Below are 23,074 nucleotides of genomic sequence, written 5' to 3'. Positions count from 1 at the left end.
ATTGATCATGTCCCAGAAATTAATAAAAGCTCAAAGTGACCCATATAATTTACCTGACCATAACATATACGTGAAGTCACTCGACTTCCAATAGGGTTGCACGTGCGGTGATGTACAGTAATAAACAACCATTGCTAACGAGGCATGGAGGAAAAGCCTCCATCTATCCGTGGATTGACAAAGGCGAAAAATGTATGAAAATACACACTTATGTGGGAATACACCGTATGTTCTGATAATTTTATCTTGAAAACAATAACAACCACGCACTATTTAATTACAAAGCAATGCTCAGTTATGCAGACATTGCATTATATTGTAGATATTTGTTACGCAGAAATTGCAATGAATTTTAAGGCAAATTAACCTTGATTTGCCATCACTGTGTGCCATGCAAGGTAAATATGATGCTGCAGCCCTTCAATTACTTGCTCACGTCACGGCTTGGCAGCAGGGCCTCCACTAGAGGAAGCTCTACAGAGCCCCTCTCGAGGATGCTGTGGCCTTCTTTTCCAACGCGGTCAAGACATAGTGGAAGAGGTGAGAGTGCCCACACTTTACCCCACCGGATGCACCTCCGATTAACACGGTTGGATATGCATACGGTGTGAAAGAAGTTCAACATACATGCATACATACGGAACAAGGTGCGGGAGGATTTAAGGAAGTTGACCGCTGCTTCGGGTGACCTCTGCATTTGTAAGTTCAGTGTGCAAACTGCAACACTACAGCAGCAACACAGGCAAGCGTGGGACTTTAAATAATACCTTAGCAAATCAAGGAAGTAGTCCATATCGAGACAAGATTGTTTTTGAAGCTTTTCATTTTAAAGCCTATCATGAGAAAATGCGTAACCCCAGGCAATGCCCTTGGGATTAAGAGAGCTGATTCAAACCATCATTTGAAAGCTGATCAAGCAGTTGTTTCTTTAGAGCAAAATAAACTTACCACTGGCCCGGGTTTACCAGTGTCCCCACCAACTCCATCTGCACCTGGCAAACCCTGGAGAAATGAAACAACAAGGGTACAATTATCCCGACATCTCCTATAAAGTGTACATAATATACTATTTTTATTTTAAAAGGCTGCTTCAAGAGTGGACATGAAACCATACGCTTGGGCCCTCTTATAAGCGTAATAAAGCCTTGGGGATCATTAACATTTATTAAATGACAGAAAATATATAATAAAAAAATATATCAGATGCCAGGAAAGCTAGGACAACCTACAGTACCTAGTCCTGCCACTTTTTTCAATTACCATCTACAGTATTTATATTTGTATCCCAGTAATAGCCTCAATGTAATAAATAAAACTGGAAAGCGCACAAAACACCCACGCATAAAAAAATGTATGCAGAGACCTCACACAGATCAGCTACCTCTTTGATCGACTGTATTTTACAGGCACCACGATGTCACTGAAGTCGGGTGCTTCGCTCAGACAGAGCACGACTCGCAAACTCCTTCGTTTGTAAGATGGGAAACGCATTTAATGGGGTGTCTAGTTTGGGGATCCACTCGATGGCTTCCTGAGATGCCAAGTGGAGGAGCGAAGTTCCTCCTGCAAATTCCACAGCTTACTCCAGGAACGTTGTCTCAGAAACGGCTGCTCAATCCCTTCCCCAGACCAATTACGGTACTAGCACTGTCAACCCACGATGAACACTGGCACCACGCATATTCTCTGCACAAGACAACCACCCTGCCCACTCACCCTGCCTTCTTTTGCCAAGTCAGCCAGACCTCCGTGTAGCCCTATAGAGGTTAGCAGACAGACCGTGACCCCAACCAATGGTTACCCTCTGGCCTGCGGCTTCCTTAAACCTGAACGACTGCCGTCTGTTTTAAAGCAACTTGAAGGCATTTTTGTAAGAAATTGTCATGTAGCCCATTTTACAGAAATAATTTCCTTTCCTCGATGCACAGTGGTGCCCCGCACATTACACACACACATACAGAAATGGAACTGACTTTGGGCTTGAAACTGTTGAGCTAATTTGTTCTGTGTAATTTATGTCATGATCATCAATGTGTGAGTTGAAAACGTTCCTTTGGAACGGTGGTGTTTTACGTTCATTTTTTTAAATCACAAATGTACTCACAGGAGGCCCAGGAATCCCCAATCCCTGAATGCCATAAACATAAGCAATGGTATTAAAATATGCAACATCAGCAATTGGGTATAACATTCACAGCTTGATGACTTTATTTGAATGGGAAATGTTTGGTGGGAAATAACACTCACAGGCATCCCCTTTGGACCAGCAGGACCGGTATCACCCTATAAGAAAAGGGTAGCAAGTTACACCCCATGAATGCAGCATATTTCAGTGCATGCAACCAGTGGTGCAGTCTCCACTGAACATAACTGTGGCATCTGCTTGTAATAAACCAATGTACATTGTACACGCAAGTGTATTCATCAACCAACAACGCTGGATTTATTTGTAATTGAATAGAAGCAGACCTCCAGTCTATATATCTCACGTAAATACACATTTTAACATGGGGGTCAAGACGTTGAAATAAAATGTGTCATCAACTCTCCTATACCGCACACAACAGGCAGGTTCCAGATTTCTGCTGCCTGTAACTACCAGCAAAACAACGTTAAACAAAATGGTTAAACATTTGTTAAAGTAGAAACTTTATTCTTTGGCTGTGTTGGGTGGAGAAGGGTGTACGACACGCATATTAATTATTCGATCTGACCCGAAAATCGATTTTGAATCACACATTTTGAAAATGTGTGTGTTTAAAACCATTAGCCTGTACGCTTTCAAGACCAATATTAAGCCACATTTGTTGAAGCAAGTAACTCTGGACCAGTTTCAACATTCTAGGCCTCATTAGCAGTCAGGTTTGTTAAACAGGTGCTACTATATTACCAGATGTTATTGACAAGAGCATTCGGTGTATAATAAGGGACCAGCAAATAACAATAGCGTACAAAAATCGATGCGTTGATGTGGAGCATAAATATAAAACGTGTTTTAAGCCATTATTGGCTTTTTAGACAAACGGTGTAAATTAAGTAGTGCTACGATGTTTAAGTGTACATTCCCATTGTGTTTTCTTAATCAGTAGCATTCGATGTCAGGAACAGGGGCAACACAAGGCAGCAGCAGCAGTCTTTCATTCTCCAGGGCTTATTTGCAAGTCACAATGTCAACAGACTGCTTGGGCATGTGTGCAGAGTTGCTGGGGATTTTAAATGTTTGACTTGTCATTAGCCTTGAAGTGAAAGATTAAACAACACACAGCCCCTCTGCTTTCCATTCCTGAATTCCTCAGCACAAATGTCATAGGAGCAAAACATTTGCATTGCGTAGTATTATAATGTACACCTCCTTGGAGACATGCTTTCATTTCGGGCTATGTCAATCATTCTTGCGGTCATTAAAAAATAATAGTTTGATTCCTCTTTTGTGAAATGTCACAAGGACGACATTATTCTATGCATCATCAGCATCAGTCATCGTCTATCCAAGTCAAGATGAAGGCCTTCTGACACTCGCCAACGCACGATACCACAATCCACCTCACTCCTAATAATTTGGCCTAACTTGTCAATCGCACTTGCTTAACGTTACAATGTAGTGGATATGCAGACCTGCGTGTATGATCTATCATGTGCATGACTGTCCATTAATTTAAAATACAATCTGAGTGACTTTAAATAATACAAGCTTTGTTTTACAGTAATTTATATACGTATATTTTAAAGCACTTTTAAGATCAATCGGATCATTCCATCTGTTTAGTAACTAGCAGTATGGCAAATTAGAGCAGTGAAAATGTTGACTCGTGTATTTATACCGAATTACAAACGTTAAAAAGAAAGTGTACTTTTTTTCATTTTACAATAAGTTGTCAATTTCAATGTTGGGCAAAATGTTTGATAATCATTATAACCCTATATTGATTGTTGTTTTACATGACATTGGCTGGTTCTTTGTAAAACCACTGCTGGATGAGGGTCTCCCCCGTGCAGGTCATGGGGGTGCAATAGCCTAATAATTAATGCAATGTGTATGGTCTAATAACGTGCAGGTTATTAGACCATACTTCACCAAGCTGGCCAGTGCAGTGGAGATAGATGAAGGTGGGGAGCATAGACCTTGGAGCAAAGTTAGAGTACAAAAGTGTATTATGCTGCACTGCCCTCTGCTAATAACATAGCTCTGCAGCAGCCTACAACATCTGTTACATGCGTGGTGATGGCCACCAACATCCAAGCACGAACCAGGCTCACACCAACTGCTTCCGAGCTATGATGAGGTTGTGTGAATTCAAGGTGATTCTGTCACAGGCATAGGCTTACTCACAATTTTTTTTGTCGTGGTACAAATACAATTCTTTTAGATACTGTCAGTTCACCGTGTGGTACAAATACAAATGCAATTCCTTTTGATACTGTCAGGTCACCGTGTGGTACAATTACAAATGCAATTCTTTTCGGTACTGTCAGTTCACCGTGTGGTACCAATACAAATGCAATTCTTTTAGATACTGTCAGTTCATCGTGTGGTACAAATACAAATGCAATTCTTTTCGATACTGTCAGTTCACCGTGTCTGCGCCAGATCAAGAAACACGTGCATACTGGCAGTGCTTTAATTAATAGTCCTTGAAGACCATTACTCTGGATAAATTGCCCAAGCTCTTGTTTCTCTATTGATTAAAGATCAGGCACGAATATAAATGGTGCGCTTAGCCAACATGAATCTACAAAATCAATAGTCTAACTGCATTGTGTTATGATAATTAATCTTAACACTGCACATTTATGTGGAAAACTATTTTTAAAGTGCCCATTTTTATTATTTGTGCTCTAATACATATAAATGCATAATTATTGCTATCTTGTGCTTGACATGGTGCCCTATACTCCAGGGCGTTTTGGAGTTGACTTAGCGCATAGTCTGCAAGTGAACATTAGACGATTGCTACGTGCAATCCCAATGAAACAGACGGTGCAAATTGTTACGGTTATTCCGCGAAGCAGTCATAACAGGGGCAGCCAGTCTGCTGTAATCGAAGCGCAAACCTCTGCAACAAATGACGGATGCGCTACCACTGGGCCATGTTGCAAATACACCCAGGAAGCTTCCCTGAGCCATAGTAGTTTGTTGTTAGGAGGGTCCTGTTTTGAGCTATTATGGTTGGGTGCGTAGTCAGTGTGCGTACCCCAAAGCTCTTCGGAAGAAAACACACACGTTGATCAGAAATTCTAGATTTGAAGCTTTCGTGACTGCAAGGATTCATATTCTTAGGTTTTTTTCGGTAAAGTCACATAGGTAAAACATTAAAATTAATAAAATTATATTATATATTATTTTATTTTACTTTTATTAATTTAAATGTTTTACCTACGTGACTTTACCGAAAAAAACCTAAGAATATGTTGATCAGAAACCCACTTGATATAGTGTCTCCTACATAAACCTTATTGCCTTGCAAGTGTATTTTAAATACAGGTATCATTGGTGCTTGTTCCACCAACCCTGCTAAAAGCCTCTAGAATGCAGACAAGTGCCATCATGACCAGATATCTAGACAGTCAAGTATAATCTACTCATTTGAGTTGGCTGGGAGTGGTGGCACAGTGGTTGTCACACTTTGCTGTACTATAATCCAGGCGGTGTCATAGTTCGATTCCATGCCATGGCTAACATCATTGGCCAATGCATTGATCCAGCCCTGTGCTCACACGCTCACCAACCCTCACTGACCATTGCACTGAAGTACGATCAAACAACCCCGAAGACCAACACGGCACGTGGAGAGGACTTCATCCAGCAGTAGATTGACACAGGCTGTAAATTATTATCATCATCATCATCATAATTCTGACAGAATGTACCTTTGGGCCAGGAGGACCCTGCTCCCCAGGTGGCCCCGTGATGCCTGCTATCCCCTGCCAGAGAGAGGGACAACATGCTTCGTGATGAGAGGGTCTCCAGCAGCGTGTGTTAGTGTTCGTACAAATTCAGCATGCATGCCGTATACAGTAATGACGGTACACCCCACACAGACAGAATGAATAACTCGCTAAAGTGCTAAACGTGTGTGTGAAAATTAATGCGATGTGAAAACCATAACATTTTGTACAATTAGCATAATTTAGATATTATCTTGCATTCTTCATTGATATATAATATATCGTGTGATGAATGTGTTCTTCTAGGCGACATGCGAATGTAAGAATTTTCTCCATTGTCGACCCTGCTACTCATTTGTATTAGTCCAGAAGCGAGTTTCTTGGCAACTGTTAGCCTGTACGTGATGCCTTTTTGAGCCCGCGCGTATTTAAGTGAATTGTTGTCAACCTGTACGTGATTACTTTCTTTGCCAGCCTGTATTTACTTACCTTAAATACCGTTATGTTAGTATGCGCAAAGTATTTTTTCTGAGGCTCTTGGAGCCAATGTTCGCTTGCAGGCCATGTGCTGGTATACAGGATGACATGGGTTCGATTCCGAGCCTGACGCCCGCTGTATATTTGGAGTCTGCGTGTTCTCCCCGTGTTCGCGCGGATTTTTTCTCCGGGTCCTCCGGTTTTTCCCTCCACATGTAGAAACATGCATTTTAGAGTATTTGACTGCTATACATTTCCACGTGATATTCCACTAAATTGGGCTGTCATTTGTGGCGAGGTCTCTTCTGAAAAACAGCTATATAGCTCAGTGGGCTTTACCTGGTAAAATAAAAAAATAGTTTAATCGTGTTTAATTGTTTTAGTTAAATATCTGACAAAAAAATCCATCGCACAGCACATGACAAGGTTGCATTTGGCCCCTGTGTGCGTGATGACAAAACCTCGGTGGACTTGTACGTGCCCATGCGAAAGACAATAAATCCCGAATTTGGTTTTATAGCGCGACACGACGGTTTCGGAGTCGAGTAGGTCTTGTCATAGATCACGTGACGAGAAACGAGAGCGGCTCACGTCTACGCCTGGCAGTCCAGGAATACCGGGTGGGCCGCTCCGCCCTGGTTCTCCTGGCTCCCCCTTCGGGCCCTGTTTGACACAAACAAAGTGAATCACTGTTCAAACAATCCACGCAGTCCTCTGTAAACATCGGACATCTTACCAATGCTTGAACAGCAGCGAAATAGGGCGGTGGATGAAAGGAGCAGGGGTATGTTCTGCTTTTTTTTTTCCACGGTAGAGGCACTATGATAATAGTGCAGAGGACTTGATCGTATGCAAGATAAATATTTGGTGAAATATATAATCCAATACTGTTTTGGGTGAGGGCACATGTGGTAGTTGTAGATCAACATTATCATCATTAACCCTCCACCACCCAACAAGATTCTCACGTTTTCACAAGATATTATTTATACGTGACGATGTATTGATAAAATTCTGACCAACAAAGCACCTCAACAGGTGCCTTAAGACTTTAATGACTGAATTTAACATCAACATACAATGACGTTTCACTCAAACTGCGTTGAGTTTCATCGGTTAGTGACATTGAATATTGACTGCACTGCCTCAGCTGCCCGCTCGTGAATCCAAAGCCTGGGTCATCTCAGCCTCGTTGTAATTTGGGAATGGTCACATTTAATATGTTAATTATATCAAACATCCTTCCAAAAATCCATTTAATTGTTCTTCAATTGACTCCCATTTCAACGGGCTACTGATATTATGCTGATCCTTTCAAACATCCTCATTTCCAACATCTGCCAAAGCATGCGTCACCTTCATTTCTTGGTCACATAATTGTTTGGTATTTTGTATTGACAAAATTCTTGATATTGAAGAAACTAAAGTCACATTTTTCAATGTCATTGTTATATGCGATGTATTAGTTGTACAACGTTCAGAGATACTGGCTTGTCTCATGAGCCATCATTAGATCATACGGACGTCTGGCACAAATACCTCATTCGAAACCTTCTGGCTAAGACATCCCGCAGAGACACTGAATTAACTATCAGAACATCAACAGTCCGATGACCACATGTACTTCATGGATGGAAAATTAAAGACACATTCCACAGTAGTGTGACTGTGGCCATGCAAGCAAAACAATGGGCCATATAGTGTACCACTGTAGTCTGTGAGCCTTCAATGGAGGAAGATCAAAACTACACAAACTCTCTCTCGAAGCCCTCTCGTGGCGAGAAGACCTCGGCATTGGCATTTAGTTCCTCAACATATTGCCATCACACGCAAGGATAGAATAGAATTAAAATACAAGAACTCACTTGTGAACCAGGAAGTCCAGGGGGCCCACGGTCTCCCTACAACACCACGAAAACGAATTCAATTCAAATACTTTAATGGTCGAGTACACATTGTACAAATGATCCCCCCCGGTTTGACATGAACAGACTGTTGGGGCAAGTGCTGTTAGCGAGCACCTATGAAAGCCGGCACGGCACTTGAGGAGGTAAGTAGCCAGCACCACGCCCATCCGCCTTTGTCTCTCCAGAAGTTATTTTTACACACTGCACTAGGTACTCATTTGAGCGTGCTACCTTGTACACCACTGCTTCTCACTTATAATACACAGTACATACACTTACAAACAACACACTACAAATATCAGGTTGCTTGACTATTGCTATTGCAGTATTGTATACATCGTATACAGAATGGTACACAACTATCTAATAACAATACAAATGCTTCCAATGTTTTTTAAGGAGGGTCATGCATTGGAATGTTTAAACCAATTCCATGAACTCGTGTTTGTTTGGCATATAGAAGAAAAGTATAGAACCCAAAGAAATCCTCTAAGGTATTCATCCTCTAAGGTATTCTTGTCAGAAAACTTTGAAGATGGGGGAGTACACGCATACCAGACACTACCAGCTGATCAACTAACAATGGCATAACGATTAAAACTGCTGGGTTAACAGAGGTGGGGGGAATATAAAGATTGTTAAAATCATTGCACATCTTATAAACTATAAATAACGTATCTTCTTGGTTCTTTCTGTCGGAAAGACAGCGCTGTTCTTCACCTGAGGACGGCTGCTTGCGTTGTGGCCGAAACGTCGTGAGAATTGTATTTTATTATGTTTTATTTTTATTATTTTATTATTTCCCTTCTACGTGACTTACCGAAAGAACCAAGAAGATGAATCTCTGCAGTCACGAAAGCTTGAAATCGAAATCTAAATAACGTACACTGGCTACACATCAAATACAGAATACAATGCAAAATAATCCGCTTAACACACAAAAAAATACACAACCAAGTTCCACCTTACATAAGAAACTTCATACAGATCAAGCAAAATGACAAATCACTTCGTTCTTTGACTCAAACGTTCCTCCAACCACCAAAAACCAAACACAAAACCACGGGGCTGGACAGATCTTTCTCATTTGTGGCGCCAAACCTCTAAGAACAACTCTCTGAATCAATATGCACAGTCAATGCTCACTAGGTTAATGCATACATAGATACAAATCACAACTCAAAACACATCTCTTTGCACTTGCTTGCAACAACTTACAGCCACAACTTACTTTAAAAAAAAATTATATTTTAAACAACTATAGCTCGGATATATTTGTGTTTATCATTGTATAGAATTGTTTTGATTTATTTTTTATCTTTGTTAGTATTGTGGTGATGGCGCTTGAAGTGGCAGATTTGTGACAGAAAGGAACTACGTGTGTGAGCAAAAAATATAATTGACTTAACATTTATTTCAACTGCCGGTGGCATGAGATCAAACCTGTGACCTCGAGTTTGCAAGCCCAGTGTGCTGACCATTATACCAAACGCTAAATCAATCATGAATTAGATCATGAATTAAATCATATGTATAGTATATAGAAAGCTCGAATGCATGGGATATGTTGTTCAGAGTTCTGTTGGTTCAAGTTATTGCTCCCATGTATTTAACACTATAAACTATTTATTTTACCAGGTAAGGCCCACTGAGCTATATAGCTCTTTTTCAGAAGTGACATGGCGACAAATTATGGCTTATTACATGGGAATGTACAGCAGCCAAATACTCTCAACGCATGTTTTTTAAATGTGGAGGTAAAAAAACGGAGAACCCGGAGAAAAATTCACGCGACTACGGAGAGAACATGCAAACTCCAAATATACAGCAGGCGTCAGGGTCATCTCGCCACTGTGGTTCCACTGGTGAATTAATCTAAAATTGAGCCTTAAGCATTGTGGGTGGCAGAAGAGAGGGTGCCGAGACAGGGGAGAAGGTTGGTGGGGGATGCAAAAGAAGTCTCCTTACATCAACGCCATCCACACCAGGAACCCCCGGGATGCCGGGGGTTCCAGGAGATCCTGGGGGGCGAGGGACCCCACGTGGTCGCGGGGGTGTCACAGGCTCTACCTATCGTGAGCCACAGCAACAGAGTCGTCAACAACAGCAGCAATGAGGTACCTCACATGCCAGACATGAGCCGTGTACCTCAGAAACACATTCCTACGGGGGGAGCTGGTAGGAACGTTGGGTTGCTCGGTCAATGGCCAGGGTCAACGGCGGCGTGGTGTATTCCGCAAATATGCCCGACTGTGAGGGCGGGCACAAGCCGGCGTGAATAGGTTAAACGTTGAGTTTTATAAGGGCACCACGGGGTGACCAGCCCCTCCCCACCCATCCCCTCCCTCCCCACCCAGCCCCTCCCTGCACGATGGACGGACACAATAATCCCCTGTGGGCTGGTGTAACCAGGAGGTTCCTACCAGCATAATTCATTTTTATTGGAGGAATCCGATGAGCTGTAAAAACTCGTTTTCACAGATGTCCAGTCGGGGCAGGTCAGAACGTTACCACAAACAATACAAAAAGACGATCGGAGTGCAAAGTATTGGGAAGGTAAGCAAATCACTTTAAAACATCTATGCAAATGAACAACTATTTTTTTTTCTTGCCAGGTAAAGCCCACTGAGCTATCAGCTTTTTCCAGAGGCGACCTGGCCACAAATGATAGCTCAACAAAGTGGAGTATAATTATAGGGACATTTATAGCAGCATTATAATAACCTGTGAGAATATAAACAAATAAAGAGCACGGCAGTACTCAATAAATATCGCACTCACTTGTTTCCTCCGTGCTTTAAAGCAAACGTAGGGAGTGCATTGGATAATCCATTTGGTGTGTGTGAGGCAGAGAGAGATATTGACACAAGTTACGGGTGCATCTGACTTACTGGGTGTCTTGTAATCCGGAGAATACAGTAAATGGGAAGACTACTCCAAATAATAAACCACAGGCCTCACCAAGAAAGAAAACACTGCGGCTGAAGAAAAAGTCCGTAGAAAAGAGTGGCATATATTGGTGCAAAATGCCAAATGAGGCACCAATGGTCTTCATGGCTTCTCACAAGGTTAAAAAGTGGTAAATAAAGTAGAGTACCTGCATTGTAATTATGTAATCATTATTATTGTACAATGCTTGAATGGGTATTATTACTTTAATGTGGAATATGCACAAAGGGCATTATAACTGTTTACACAATCCAGTATTTTGTGGACCGAGACAGAAGATGTGTTCATAAAAGTAGACAAACAACAGCGTCAATATGAATGGAGATATTACGTACAAGGGAATTCATGTTCCATCACATCAGGTAGTTTAGATTGCCTACTTATTCCATAATAAAAAGTCACTCTTTTGTGTTTAAATCGTTACAATGTATGCATTAATATTTTACAGCATATTGCAGCCCAATCACCTATTTAATAACCTAGTGTTCTGTATTTTACTTAACAGCCCTTTTATTGATCTACTGTTTGATGGGGGCCTCCCCATGGCATCTGGGCCATGAGGGTTAATTGACCATACTTGATCATGCTCGTCAGTATGAGTGACGGCAGGAAAGTAAAGTCAGCCGTTGAAGCATAGTACAATTATTTTGCTGCACTGCCCTCTGTTGACAAGGCAGCCCCACTTCAGCATACAAAACATTATTTTTGTTCAAGTAGTCACCAATCCAAGCACGATTCACGATATCCATGCTCGGTTTTATTTAGCTTCTGAGATCTGACAAGATAGGTTGCATCCCAGCTGATTTGGTCAGAGGATTCGTAAATTCACTTGTGATTAAATTGATTTGTAAACTATTCATGGGTTCGACCCTGCAATCGTCTAAACAAGTGTTGTGTTGTTCAGATCCTCCGCCACCCAACACAACCAAACAAATAAAATTGTCACGTGTACAAGTACTAGTTATTTTTGCTTCGGCTCACCAGTTGGTTAAAGAACAATTCTCACGACTAACTTGATACATTTGCTTAATCCAACATTTAGTTAGGACTCATAATATTGCCTATGAAAACGCGCTTGCTATGTTACACTATTTATTAGTTTAAATATTACAAAACTAAATAAGAAAGCAAACACATAACCCAATAGGTAAATCATTAATTAATACGGACATATTTTCACATTAACAATGATGATATATAGATTCAGTGTCAAAAATGCAGCATGTATGATGCTGCACTTATTTTGCACCGCATGTAGCCAACCGTGGTAATCGGAGGTGCGAATTAATAACACAGCGTGGAACAAGTGAATGCATTACTACATTCGCTCCAACACCGCAGGACCACATTTTATGTTGAATCAAATGAGGTGAGAGCATAATAGACCAGGATAATCTCATTTGCGAGAGTGACTTGGGGCATTAATCTGCCCGTAGGGGCAATGATCGATATATATTTTAAATTGAGCAACTTGTGAGTAACTTTCCTATTTGGCAAATTTCGACTCTGGCGCCAGGACACGGTGGCCTACTCTTGTGAATGATGTTAGTTGATCTTTAACTTCCACTGATTTGAAATAGTCGCTACGGTGGCGCGATGTTAACACCCTCGCCTAGTATGAAGGAAGGTCGTGAGTTCGATCCCAACCCTGACGCCTGTATGTTTTGGATTTGCATATCCTCCCTGTGGTCGCGTAGATTTTTTCAGCGTACTCCGGTTTTCCCCCCCACATTTAGACACACGCGTTTAGAGTATTTGGCTGCTATAAAATGCCATGTAATAAGCCACTTCGTTGAGCTATCATGTGTCCAGGTTGCTTCTGAAAAATATTTCTGTAGCTCAGCGGGCTTTACCTGGTAATTTGTTTTTAGTTTAGTTGAATAACCAGGGTGGCCGCTGGATTCGAACCGTGAAGCTGTGTAACAGTGGTGATCGCGCTACGTCTAGGAAATGTATTCGCTCCTTCCTCATTGCATATGCAACGACATCGTACACTAGCTGTGATTTAAAAAATATATAATTTCAGACAGATTATCTACCAAATATGAATCAGGTCTTTGTCATAGTTGTGCCCCTTAAGGGTATAAAACATATGAAGGATAGAAATAATGTGTGACTGCTAGAGCTATTAAAACATAAACTACATGTTCAATAACACACAATTAAGACGGTAAATATGGTGGTCAAAAAATCTAAATAATGTAATGTTAACAAGTACAATGTTGTGCATGGATGCAGTTATTTTTGATAAAATGAGTAGATTGGTCTCTGATTATTATTTAACGTATTTAGGATGCATACATTCAGGATTTGAGTTTAACTTTAAGTTCATCGCAGTTTTGTTTTATAGAGGAATGTACAGTTCATTTTTTAAAATAACGAGATAAAAATGTTTTGCTTAAATATGAGGTTGGCGTGTCTTTTCTGGTCTCAAAACGCATTGACGAATTTTCGTAAAATACACCTGCAATTGCGAAACTACGCACAAGTTAAAGTTTGACAAAGTAATGATGTTAAGCGTTTTATTTTCCCGAACATGTCATATGTCCCACATATAAAATATAGAACTATCCTAAAATAACAATGAAACTGGCATATTATGCTTGGACAAGACTAAACACATTCGAATTGAATAACAATTCATTTATGATTTTAAGCAATTGGAAAATCATATTAAAACAAAACATTTCGTCGCAAAAAAAACAGTGCATGCACTGCTTGTGCAGTAGGGTCGTGTATAGTATTAACAAATATGAAAGGTGCATCGTTGGTACTCACTCTTTGAGCCAAGGCAACGTTGAGAAAGTCCATCAGGACAGCGACGCAGAGCATCCACACCCTTGCAGTTTTTAACCGGCCGCTCACCATGGTTGCAGTCAGCTTTCGGGAAGGAGAATAGTGGGATTGTTCGTGAGCAATCCTCTCCAGAGTGCACAAGACCACCCCCACCCTCAGCACCGAACTCAGAGCACGATCCTCTGTCCCCCCCCCCCCCTCACGGTACTGTCACCGCCCCCTCCACCAACATCAACAACACAGAAAGTTATCCCTTTTCATGCCACTCAGCCAACCTTCTAACTCTCATAGCACCTTAGTTAGCCAGTAATACAGAGACATTACATAAACGTGACATCGATATTGAAATATGTGGGACGCAAATAAATCGGTTGGTTAAAAATCAAAGACTTCAAGTCTTTGGGCTGTGAGATGGCCATTTTAAATATGTGAACTGCAATAATTATAGGGGGTTGGACAACATTTACAAATCTGTACAATTAAGCCGTGGATGTCCCAGCCTTTCCTGGTGTCCATATGGAGCTGGAGCGGAATGCACGATAGACAAGGGGAGATCGTTTCGTAACTCATTCCGTTTAGCGTTTAACATGTTTTCAACCCTAAATTGCATCCGCACAAACCATAGCAGATGCGGTTACTTGATGCACAAATGGGAAGTAAAAAACTTCAGTTTGTGGGTTTGGTCACCCAGAACAGATCATGGAACATGTAACGACTCAATGCCCGATTTACAAATATATATCGCTCTACACCTACATCATAAATATTAAGTGTGTTATATAACGTTCGTTGACCACTGCTGCCCCCCTCCACCCCTGAAATCTTCATATGCCCCTACTTTAAACAAGGTCACATGGTTCTACGGCTAACGGTAGTGATGCCCTGCAGAATTATCATATGATAGTGAGATTTAGCCCGTGAATTCCATGCAAACTGGCTCAATGTCTAGAATGCTTGACCTCCTATGTCTAGCCACGTCACGTGGGTGTTGTACATTGATTCGTGGATAAATCCAATTGGCCAAAATAATCATGTGGGAGAGAGGAGAGTTTCAAAATCGATTAACAAAAAGGAATCCATGCGCCTATGGTGGGAAATGAAGTTAGAATACAATGTACACACCAAATTGGAATGTCAAGTAGACGAGTGACTTCAAGTTATTGACTATTTGAAAGCAATTACTCTAAATGCATTACAGGATGCATAAGAAATGTATGTATTCTTACAAATTTAGCAAAATCGACCTACTGTATTTGGCACTATTATTAATTGAATAAAATTAATGCTTTCTAATCATGTTAAGTATAAAATATGTGCCTATATACACACATAGTAGGTACCAGTGTCGCTTGTCATTTTTAGTCCTGCTATTCCATTTGGTCTGTGTATAATATCACACCGTGGCTATGTGATATCACGTTAGAATTACAATACGTTGCAAATATTCATATGAGTGTGGTTCAAGCCTTCATAAATCGGCTGCCATAGGAATTTAGACGTTATCACAGATGCAGTTAAGGTTTTGTGAATGTGAACTTTTCATAAATACGCATGGGATTGTCTAATGCATACTGATAATTCACTACTGTAATATGGTAAACCACATGCGACACAAATCAAAATTCATCTTCATATCCCTTCAAACCAAAACTGCATAGCTTTGTGAACTTTTTTTATATTGTGCTTTTTTTTAAATACCGTAAATACAGTTGAATTTAAAACCCTATTAATTGTATTTTTTCTTCTTCTAAGCAGGCTTATGTTTGCTCCCCAAGCCACATGCATTTCGAGTAATTTGCAGAAATTCTACAAATTCTTGGGCATTTTCACTGAATCCCATGAACCCAATGTTTCACTGCCTTCCCAATTAACATGCCAATGTCTGTGTGTATTTTCCCTTAAGTGTTAATGGTTCTCTGTGTGGGTGTTTCTGTTTTAGGCCAATTTTTTCAGGCGTAAAATGGCTTCGTGAATTGTGAGTGTTGTATTTTGGAAGTAATATTTAACGTTTCGCTTTTGTTGTGTAGAGGTAGAAAATATTTAGATCGTTGCTGATGTATCTTATATCTGCATGGATGCTTTTGTGGAAACCAAAAGTCCTTAACAAACAGCACTTGTCACAGCAGTATAGAAGGCTTAACCAATGGATTTGTGTTATTTTATAAGACAGCTATAATCAACGTAAGCTCGCATGTCCATTCAACTATAATTAACCAGTCTTGTGCCTGACAGATGTGTAGCATGGTCAATAAAATCAGCTCATGTTTTAAAATTAAATATTGATTTATTTAAACTCATACATTTAAATGATCCATGTGATGACCTTTATAGAATGTGGATTTTGTCAAAAATATTACCGAAAAAAGTAAAAATGTGACGATGTGTGAAATAAATAATGGATAGTTACTCGATGGAGTTGTGTGATGTCACTGGTTCACGAAACACAAATATCTCTTCACATCACGAAAGTTCTTCCACAGTAACTCAAATTTCCCACTAGAGGGTACAACGGTACCTTTTGTTAAGCCTGCTGAACACAGCTCAGGGTTACTCTAGAAACAAAATATCCCAAGAACTTTAAATTAATTGTATTCAGCCACAAATTATGTCGGTGCATAACACCAGTGTTGATTGAGCACGAAAACACTTTTCACTTTGGGGTTATTAACAAACCACTTCTATTCTAATTTAATGAAAATTTCGACAACCCTTTGATTTAAAAAAAACATTGCTTTCTTACAAAACATTGTACAAATTGAACCTTTATATTGCATAATTAAAGTGCCGTGAGTTTGGTTAATTTTAGTTTGTGTAATGTGACAATTAGATAGAGATATTCAGGAACTCTATCCAAAGGTTTGCAGCAGAAAGTCAAACTCACCGAATTTGTCATTTATATATTTAACACAATGCAACACCAGATTCTATTTTCTGTTCACTGTACAACATGATGAATCGTGGTGGTTCAGTGGCCAGCATACTGCACTAAATCATCAAATAAAAATGGTTACCGCATCGCACTCTTTCAAATGCGCTTCTGCGGCCGTCTGATATTTGGAAGCCACTGGAGCGATGCACTTTTAAATCTAGATTAAAAACGAATTTCTTTTGAACTCTTCTTTGTATTTAGTTTGTTGTCCTTTCCCGCACCAACGATTAGCACGGTTGGCTACGTACGGTGCAGAAAAAGTTTAACATAATACATACTTACATAAACCCAAAGATCTGATCAAGATTAGTGTGGAGTTAAAGCTGAATGTCCCCTGCACACCCTCCTTTCACAAACTAGCACTGACCAGCATGGTAAAGTGTGGTAAAACAACTCCCATGACATGCAGTGGAGGGACACCCTCAGCATTGGATTAACAAAGGACTATAAATCAGTCATACGAAAATAAAAAATAAAGTGAAAGTTCCTCCCTGCTCGAATGAACACCGGGACAGTATTCCACTCTTAAGGTGGACCTCATCCAGCAGTGGAAATTCCACCTTCCCATGGCTTTGGACAGTATCTCCTTGGGGCGACCATTCCACTTTAAGCAAAGTGATATTGATTTGATCGGCCCTGGGGGAATGATGGACTGAGTTGAACCTGGCCAGGATATGAACTCACAACGTCAGCTTTTAAATAAAGCACTCTAAGCACAGTGCCACCCACCCATATAAAATGCTACTCCTGTAATAGTGATATTTAGCTCTACCCTAGGCTTTATTTTTTAAGCCTTGTATCAATCCACTGCTGAATTAAGGCCTCCAAACTCTATTGATCATGGGGTTTGTTTAGCCATACTTCGCCATGCTAGTCATTTTGTGTTGGTGGGGATATTAACTCATGTGGCCGGGTTCATTGCGTGGATCACTGTGCCACTGCTCCATACTTGAGCCTAATTTTTTTTATCTCATGTCTCCCCTGAAAAATTAGTGTTGCTGTCCCAATGCTCTGTCACCTACTGTACCTGGTTGAATACAATTTTAGGCCACCTGCTCTAGCGAGTTAAGTGCTTGTGATTAATGAATGATGATTTGGCAACTTTGGTTTGATTCACTGATGCATTTGCTAGACCTGCGATGAGGAATCTCAATACTTTGGGCAGGGGCGGTTTCTTCATTAGGGCGATTGGGCGACGCACCACCAATGTTATTCAACCACAGAGTCACGCTAGCCGTCACTGTCAGCCTCTGGATATAGTCCAATCAGCGTCATGTCACGTTCTGTGGAGTACCGCCTCTTTTTGGGCGATTTCACTACGGCTGAGAATCGCCCCGAGTGGCCCCATAGACTTACATTCAAAGATGTTTTTTTCGAACGGGGGCGCTGCAATGCATTCTCTATGGCTTCCGGGAGGGCATGCACTAACGTGCTTACGTCATCAAACGTGCTAACGTTTCATCCAACAATATAATTTATCGCCACCTAGTGGAATCTTTAATAAAATAAACTTGAGTGGTTTGTTTTAATAGTGATTATATAAACAAACAAGATGTATTGTAAGAGTCACTTTATTTTTCATTAATATTAAAGAAGTGAAGTTGCCTTTACATGCTTAAGCTGTTAATTTATTCATTGCATGGGTGGACCTTATCCTTATCAATCATCCAGACATTTGCCCCCCCTGAGAGATTTTGCAGGAGCCGCCACTGACTTTGGGCATTGCTAGTCTGGTTAACAGATTAAGCGAAGCATTGTTACAGCCCTAGTCGTTATTTGAGGTGTAACGACTGAGATTTGATGATCATGATTTCCATTTTCTTTCACATTGGGGTGACTATAGCTGCCACTCGTGTCTGCAGAGGTCGTGCATTTTTACATCCCTTTGTTAATATACTGCTGGTAAAAGACTTAACCACTCCGTGAACCACTCTACATCGGTGATGTGCATGTTGACCATACTTGAACAAGCTGGTCAGTGAGGTCTTATGAAGGGCGGTGAGTATATTAATGGAAATCATTGGTTTATTCTCTAACATTCCATTTTTTTTACTTTGGATATCTGCTGAGGAGATGGAGTGATTGGATCAGCTCTCGTGTGGGTGCTGGGTGTATTAGTCCAGTCGTGCATTGTAGTAGATGGCTGTTTCATTTCTCATGGTTTTTTTTATTGGGGGGGGGGGGGAATTGCCAACCCCCTGGACCCACTCGCCCATCTGATGTGCCGCTTGACAACGGTTTTAACATTGCAGGAAGTCAAGGTGCGGAAATAATTTACAGAGCTCAGCACCGGACAGTTCCAGTCGAAACTAACCCTGTGTTTTTCAACATTTGGGTATGGCTGCCTGCCTATTAAAAACATTGGTCCCCTTTACTCAACCCTCTGCCCTCCCCCTTGAGCCTCAGAATCACAACTCGGGTTACTCAGGCTACAAAACAGATGTCACATGTCCATGCCTCTAGTCAACACCACTGGTAGTGTTAGTAAGGCATTTGTGTCACGTTCTGTTGGTGTGTGTTTTTCATTGCAAAATTCCACGTGCACACTCTACGTTTCCCTGCGTGGTATCCACGCTGCAGCCTCGATTAGATTACAGATCCGCAAATGATGGCGACGCTGCCACCCTCGGAGGCCTTCATCCAGCAGCGGATTTACCATGACTGCTGACAGTGCTTAATTTACCGTCGAATATTTTCTGGGGGCCAATCAATCCACAGCCCGTCTGGTCCAGATATTGATAACGGTTCTTCCAATTAAATATTCAACACATTATTCGGTGATACTGCGTTTGCAGTGCGCACAAAAACAACAACAAAAAAAATCAACACATATGTCAATAACACAGTGACCTAAAAAGGGAAAATCTAGAATAGGCGATATTTCTGACAATGAAAATGTATAAATTGCTGTGCATAAAGGCTGTTACCCGAAACCTCGTCTATTACATTTAGTTTTCCTTTCAATACATTTTTTTTTAGGAATGTGTTCATGTTTTTGTTTTGCTTCGTTACAATCCAGGAAGAGCGTTCCAATACATTTGTATTTTTTCTGGGTTTTTTTTTCCGGAGCTCAGCCCCGGGGGGACCGGTGAGAGCGCTGGCTCATTGCTCGAACCGCGATGACGGAACGGCTGCTGCGCTCGGCACTGCGCATGCGCGTGGCTCGTGCCGTTGCCACGGGCCTATGAGGGGGCGAATCGCCGCTGCCGCTGCTCCACTCGGGTCCCGGAGACAACGACGGAGACGCGGCGTGGACTGCGGCTGACAGCGGCAGAGAAAGAAGAATTCCCCGCCCGCCAAGCCGCAGCACGGCAGAAAGACGACAACGACGGTGGGGGAGGTGAGAGACAGCCCGGGGCGTGGGATGTTGATCCGCGCGGAGCCGTGAGTGAGTTGAGGGGCGATGTGTTCCGCGGCCTTGTGAACTAGTCGAGGCGGCGACAGCTGTTGAAGGCAGCTGTGGTAACCTCCGTCTACATTCTTAATCATTATCATCATCAGCAGCAGTAGCCGTGGTCAATCCACTGCTGGATGAAGGCCGCCTACGAGCCCTTGCCATCTCACGATGTTATGACATTGTGATAGTCCACTTGGCACCCGAGATTATTTTACCGCTCCATCTCCTCGATGTAGTACCCCCACCACTCCCTGCCATTGAACCCACGTTCCTGTTCCTTTGGGCTGCTGCTGCTGTAGCCTCGACCAACGGCGACCCATTCCTGCCCAAGCCCACTCTTCCTTGCAGTTTGAATGATGCCGTTGAGCTGCGTGAGTTTTATTCGTCTACGCGTTGTTATTCCGCGTATAAATTCTATTTTATTACTATGTCCGTGTCGTGTACGTCACTTGACGTGTGTGTGCGTAGTTATATATGTTTGAGTAACATGAGTAAGTTTTAAGTAAGCGTTGAATTGGTGGTCGCCATGGTCGGGAATCGAACCTTTCTTGACGGGGTTTATATCGCAACTGCCCCTAATACTATGCAGGCGTTATTCTTTGGTTCTTTTCGGTTAAGTCACGTCTAAAAGTAAAATAAAATAATAAATAACATATTACGACGTTTCGATTGCAACACAAGCAATCATCATCAGGCATAAAAGAAATAGCAACAAAAATCTAACTAGAAAACTATAGACAGACATACAAGCAGACAGACATCACAACGGCACACAGAGAGAGGACACAAATCGGCACAACGAGAGGGGTCGTTTCTGTGACGGTCCTTAAATATAGAGAGGGGGGGCGGGGACGGAGAGAGGGAGGGGGCAGAGAGAATTAGCATGTCAATGAGTGTACGGCAGCGTACTGCTGCTGCTGCAAGTAAGATGACGACGTGGCACGGGCACGCAAGCTTGAAAATTAGGAGACAGGCACACGAAAATTAAATAACCTAGCAAAATATCGAAATGTGATGTAATACAACACAGAGAGTCGGTTAACACACAATTAACGCATAGCCTGGTTGATTACGTGTTTCAAAATTTGCTAAGTTAGAATTTTAAGTGTGGAAATTCCAAAGAGATGGCACAGGCAGAGAGAACAAATAGCCAATTTTTGTTCTCTCTGCCTGTGTCATCTCTTTGGAATTTTCACACTTAAAATTCTAACTTAGCAAATAGCCAATTTTTGTTCTCTCTGCCTGTGTCATCTCTTTGGAATTTTCACACTTAAAATTCTAACTTAGCAAATTTTGAAACACGTAATCAACCAGGCTATGCGTTAATTGTGCGTTAACCGACTCTCTGTGTTGTATTACATCACATTTCGATATTTTGCTAGGTTATTTAATTTTCGTGTGCCTGTCTCCTAATTTTCAAGCTTGCGTGCCCGTGCCACGTCGTCATCTTACTTGCAGCAGCAGCAGTACGCTGCCGTACACTCATTGACATGCTAATTCTCTCTGCCCCCTCCCTCTCTCCGTCCCCGCCCCCCCTCTCTATATTTAAGGACCGTCACAGAAACGACCCCTCTCGTTGTGCCGATTTGTGTCCTCTCTCTGTGTGCCGTTGTGATGTCTGTCTGCTTGTATGTCTGTCTATAGTTTTCTAGTTAGATTTTTGTTGCTATTTCTTTTATGCCTGATGATGATTGCTTGTGTTGCAATCGAAACGTCGTAATATGTTATTTATTATTTTATTTTACTTTTAGACGTGACTTAACCGAAAAGAACCAAAGAATAATTCCTGCAGTCACGAAAGCTCCTAAATTAAGACTGTGCAGGCGCTTTGCTCTCCAAGGGCGACTCTTGTCTAAAGTTAGTATTATATACCTGGTAGCGTGGCCATGTGTTTTATAGGTGACGCCGGCCCTACCACGGTCGGTGACAGCCGTAGTAGGTGTTGCAAACAGCACTCTTCTCTTTCACGGTTTCACGGAACTATGGTAGCCTCTGACTAAATCAGCCGGAATGGGCCGCATCTCGGAAGCTAATCCTGACGGGGCCTTTTATTGAAGAAGACCACCGTATGGGCTGTGGGGTTACGGTGCGGGCAGCAGCACACTGCCTGCCCTACGTGTGGTTTGAGACTGCCCTATATAGTGTTGCCCTACTGCACTTTTTTGCCATAGCTGAATAGGTGCTCGCCAACAGCATCTGACTCTTGACACCTGTTTGGACTGAAGGGACGTTAAATTGCAGTAGCTGTATATATATATGATTTAGGCTGAGCCGACCTAAGGCAGAGCCAGTACTTGACAATGGTGATGTTCCTGGCTGGTCGTAAAACCCGGAATCGGATTAAAATGAATGAGTACAGTACTTTGTGGTACCAGGCACTTGCATCTCATTTCAACGACACTGATTGTTGGATGGTTATTTTCATGGCAGAAACCCTGTTCATAATCCCATTCAAGTTGAAACTGGAACCCTCCCATCGAGGCATACTGATTCCTGTGGAAGGCATCCACAGGAGTCACGACATTTGGACACCTTTCCTGTGTATTGCAAGCTAATGTTTTGGGCACTTTATATATTGCATGTCGGTACACTAACCTCATTATTTATGACACAGCAAGCTTAGGCCACACCTATTCATCGGTTACGATTGTACAGTCTCTAGTTATTCTTGATTTAATTGCCGTTATTAAAAAAACATGGAACTTACTGTTTTAATATTGCATAGTCTGCAGA

General features: G+C 41.6%; 2 protein-coding genes across 9 annotated transcripts in view; one reads left to right on the top strand and one right to left on the bottom strand.

Annotated features, from left to right (window-relative positions):
• Positions 1-23,074, bottom strand: part of LOC144935837 (uncharacterized) — a 56,522-nt gene that overhangs the window by 29,231 nt on the left and 4,217 nt on the right. Inside the window, exons 2-9 of the mRNA XM_078862634.1 lie at positions 13,998-14,099; positions 10,239-10,340; positions 8,229-8,264; positions 6,955-7,026; positions 5,869-5,922; positions 2,248-2,283; positions 2,105-2,128; positions 949-1,002 (exon numbers count right to left, since the gene is read on the bottom strand). Coding sequence (XP_078718760.1) covers positions 949-1,002; positions 2,105-2,128; positions 2,248-2,283; positions 5,869-5,922; positions 6,955-7,026; positions 8,229-8,264; positions 10,239-10,340; positions 13,998-14,087 — 468 coding nt within the window. The 5' untranslated portion in view covers positions 14,088-14,099. The remainder of the gene's footprint in view (positions 1-948; positions 1,003-2,104; positions 2,129-2,247; positions 2,284-5,868; positions 5,923-6,954; positions 7,027-8,228; positions 8,265-10,238; positions 10,341-13,997; positions 14,100-23,074) is intronic.
• Positions 20,079-23,074, top strand: part of FAM135A (family with sequence similarity 135 member A) — a 97,030-nt gene continuing 94,034 nt past the window's right edge. For 6 of the 8 annotated variants that reach the window (XR_013637358.1, XR_013637359.1, XR_013637357.1 and 3 more), the window contains exon 1: positions 20,079-20,284. The gene's annotated coding sequence lies outside the window, so the exon portion shown is untranslated. The remainder of the gene's footprint in view (positions 20,285-23,074) is intronic. The other 2 variants (XM_078862630.1, XM_078862633.1) reach the window with 2 other exon arrangements.

The sequence above is a fragment of the Lampetra fluviatilis genome, chromosome 14 (assembly GCF_964198595.1).
Source record: "Lampetra fluviatilis chromosome 14, kcLamFluv1.1, whole genome shotgun sequence".
In the NCBI taxonomy this organism is placed as follows: Eukaryota; Metazoa; Chordata; class Hyperoartia; order Petromyzontiformes; family Petromyzontidae; genus Lampetra; species Lampetra fluviatilis.
Note: the sequence above shows the minus strand (reverse complement) of the source record. Positions and strands in the feature narration are given on the sequence as shown.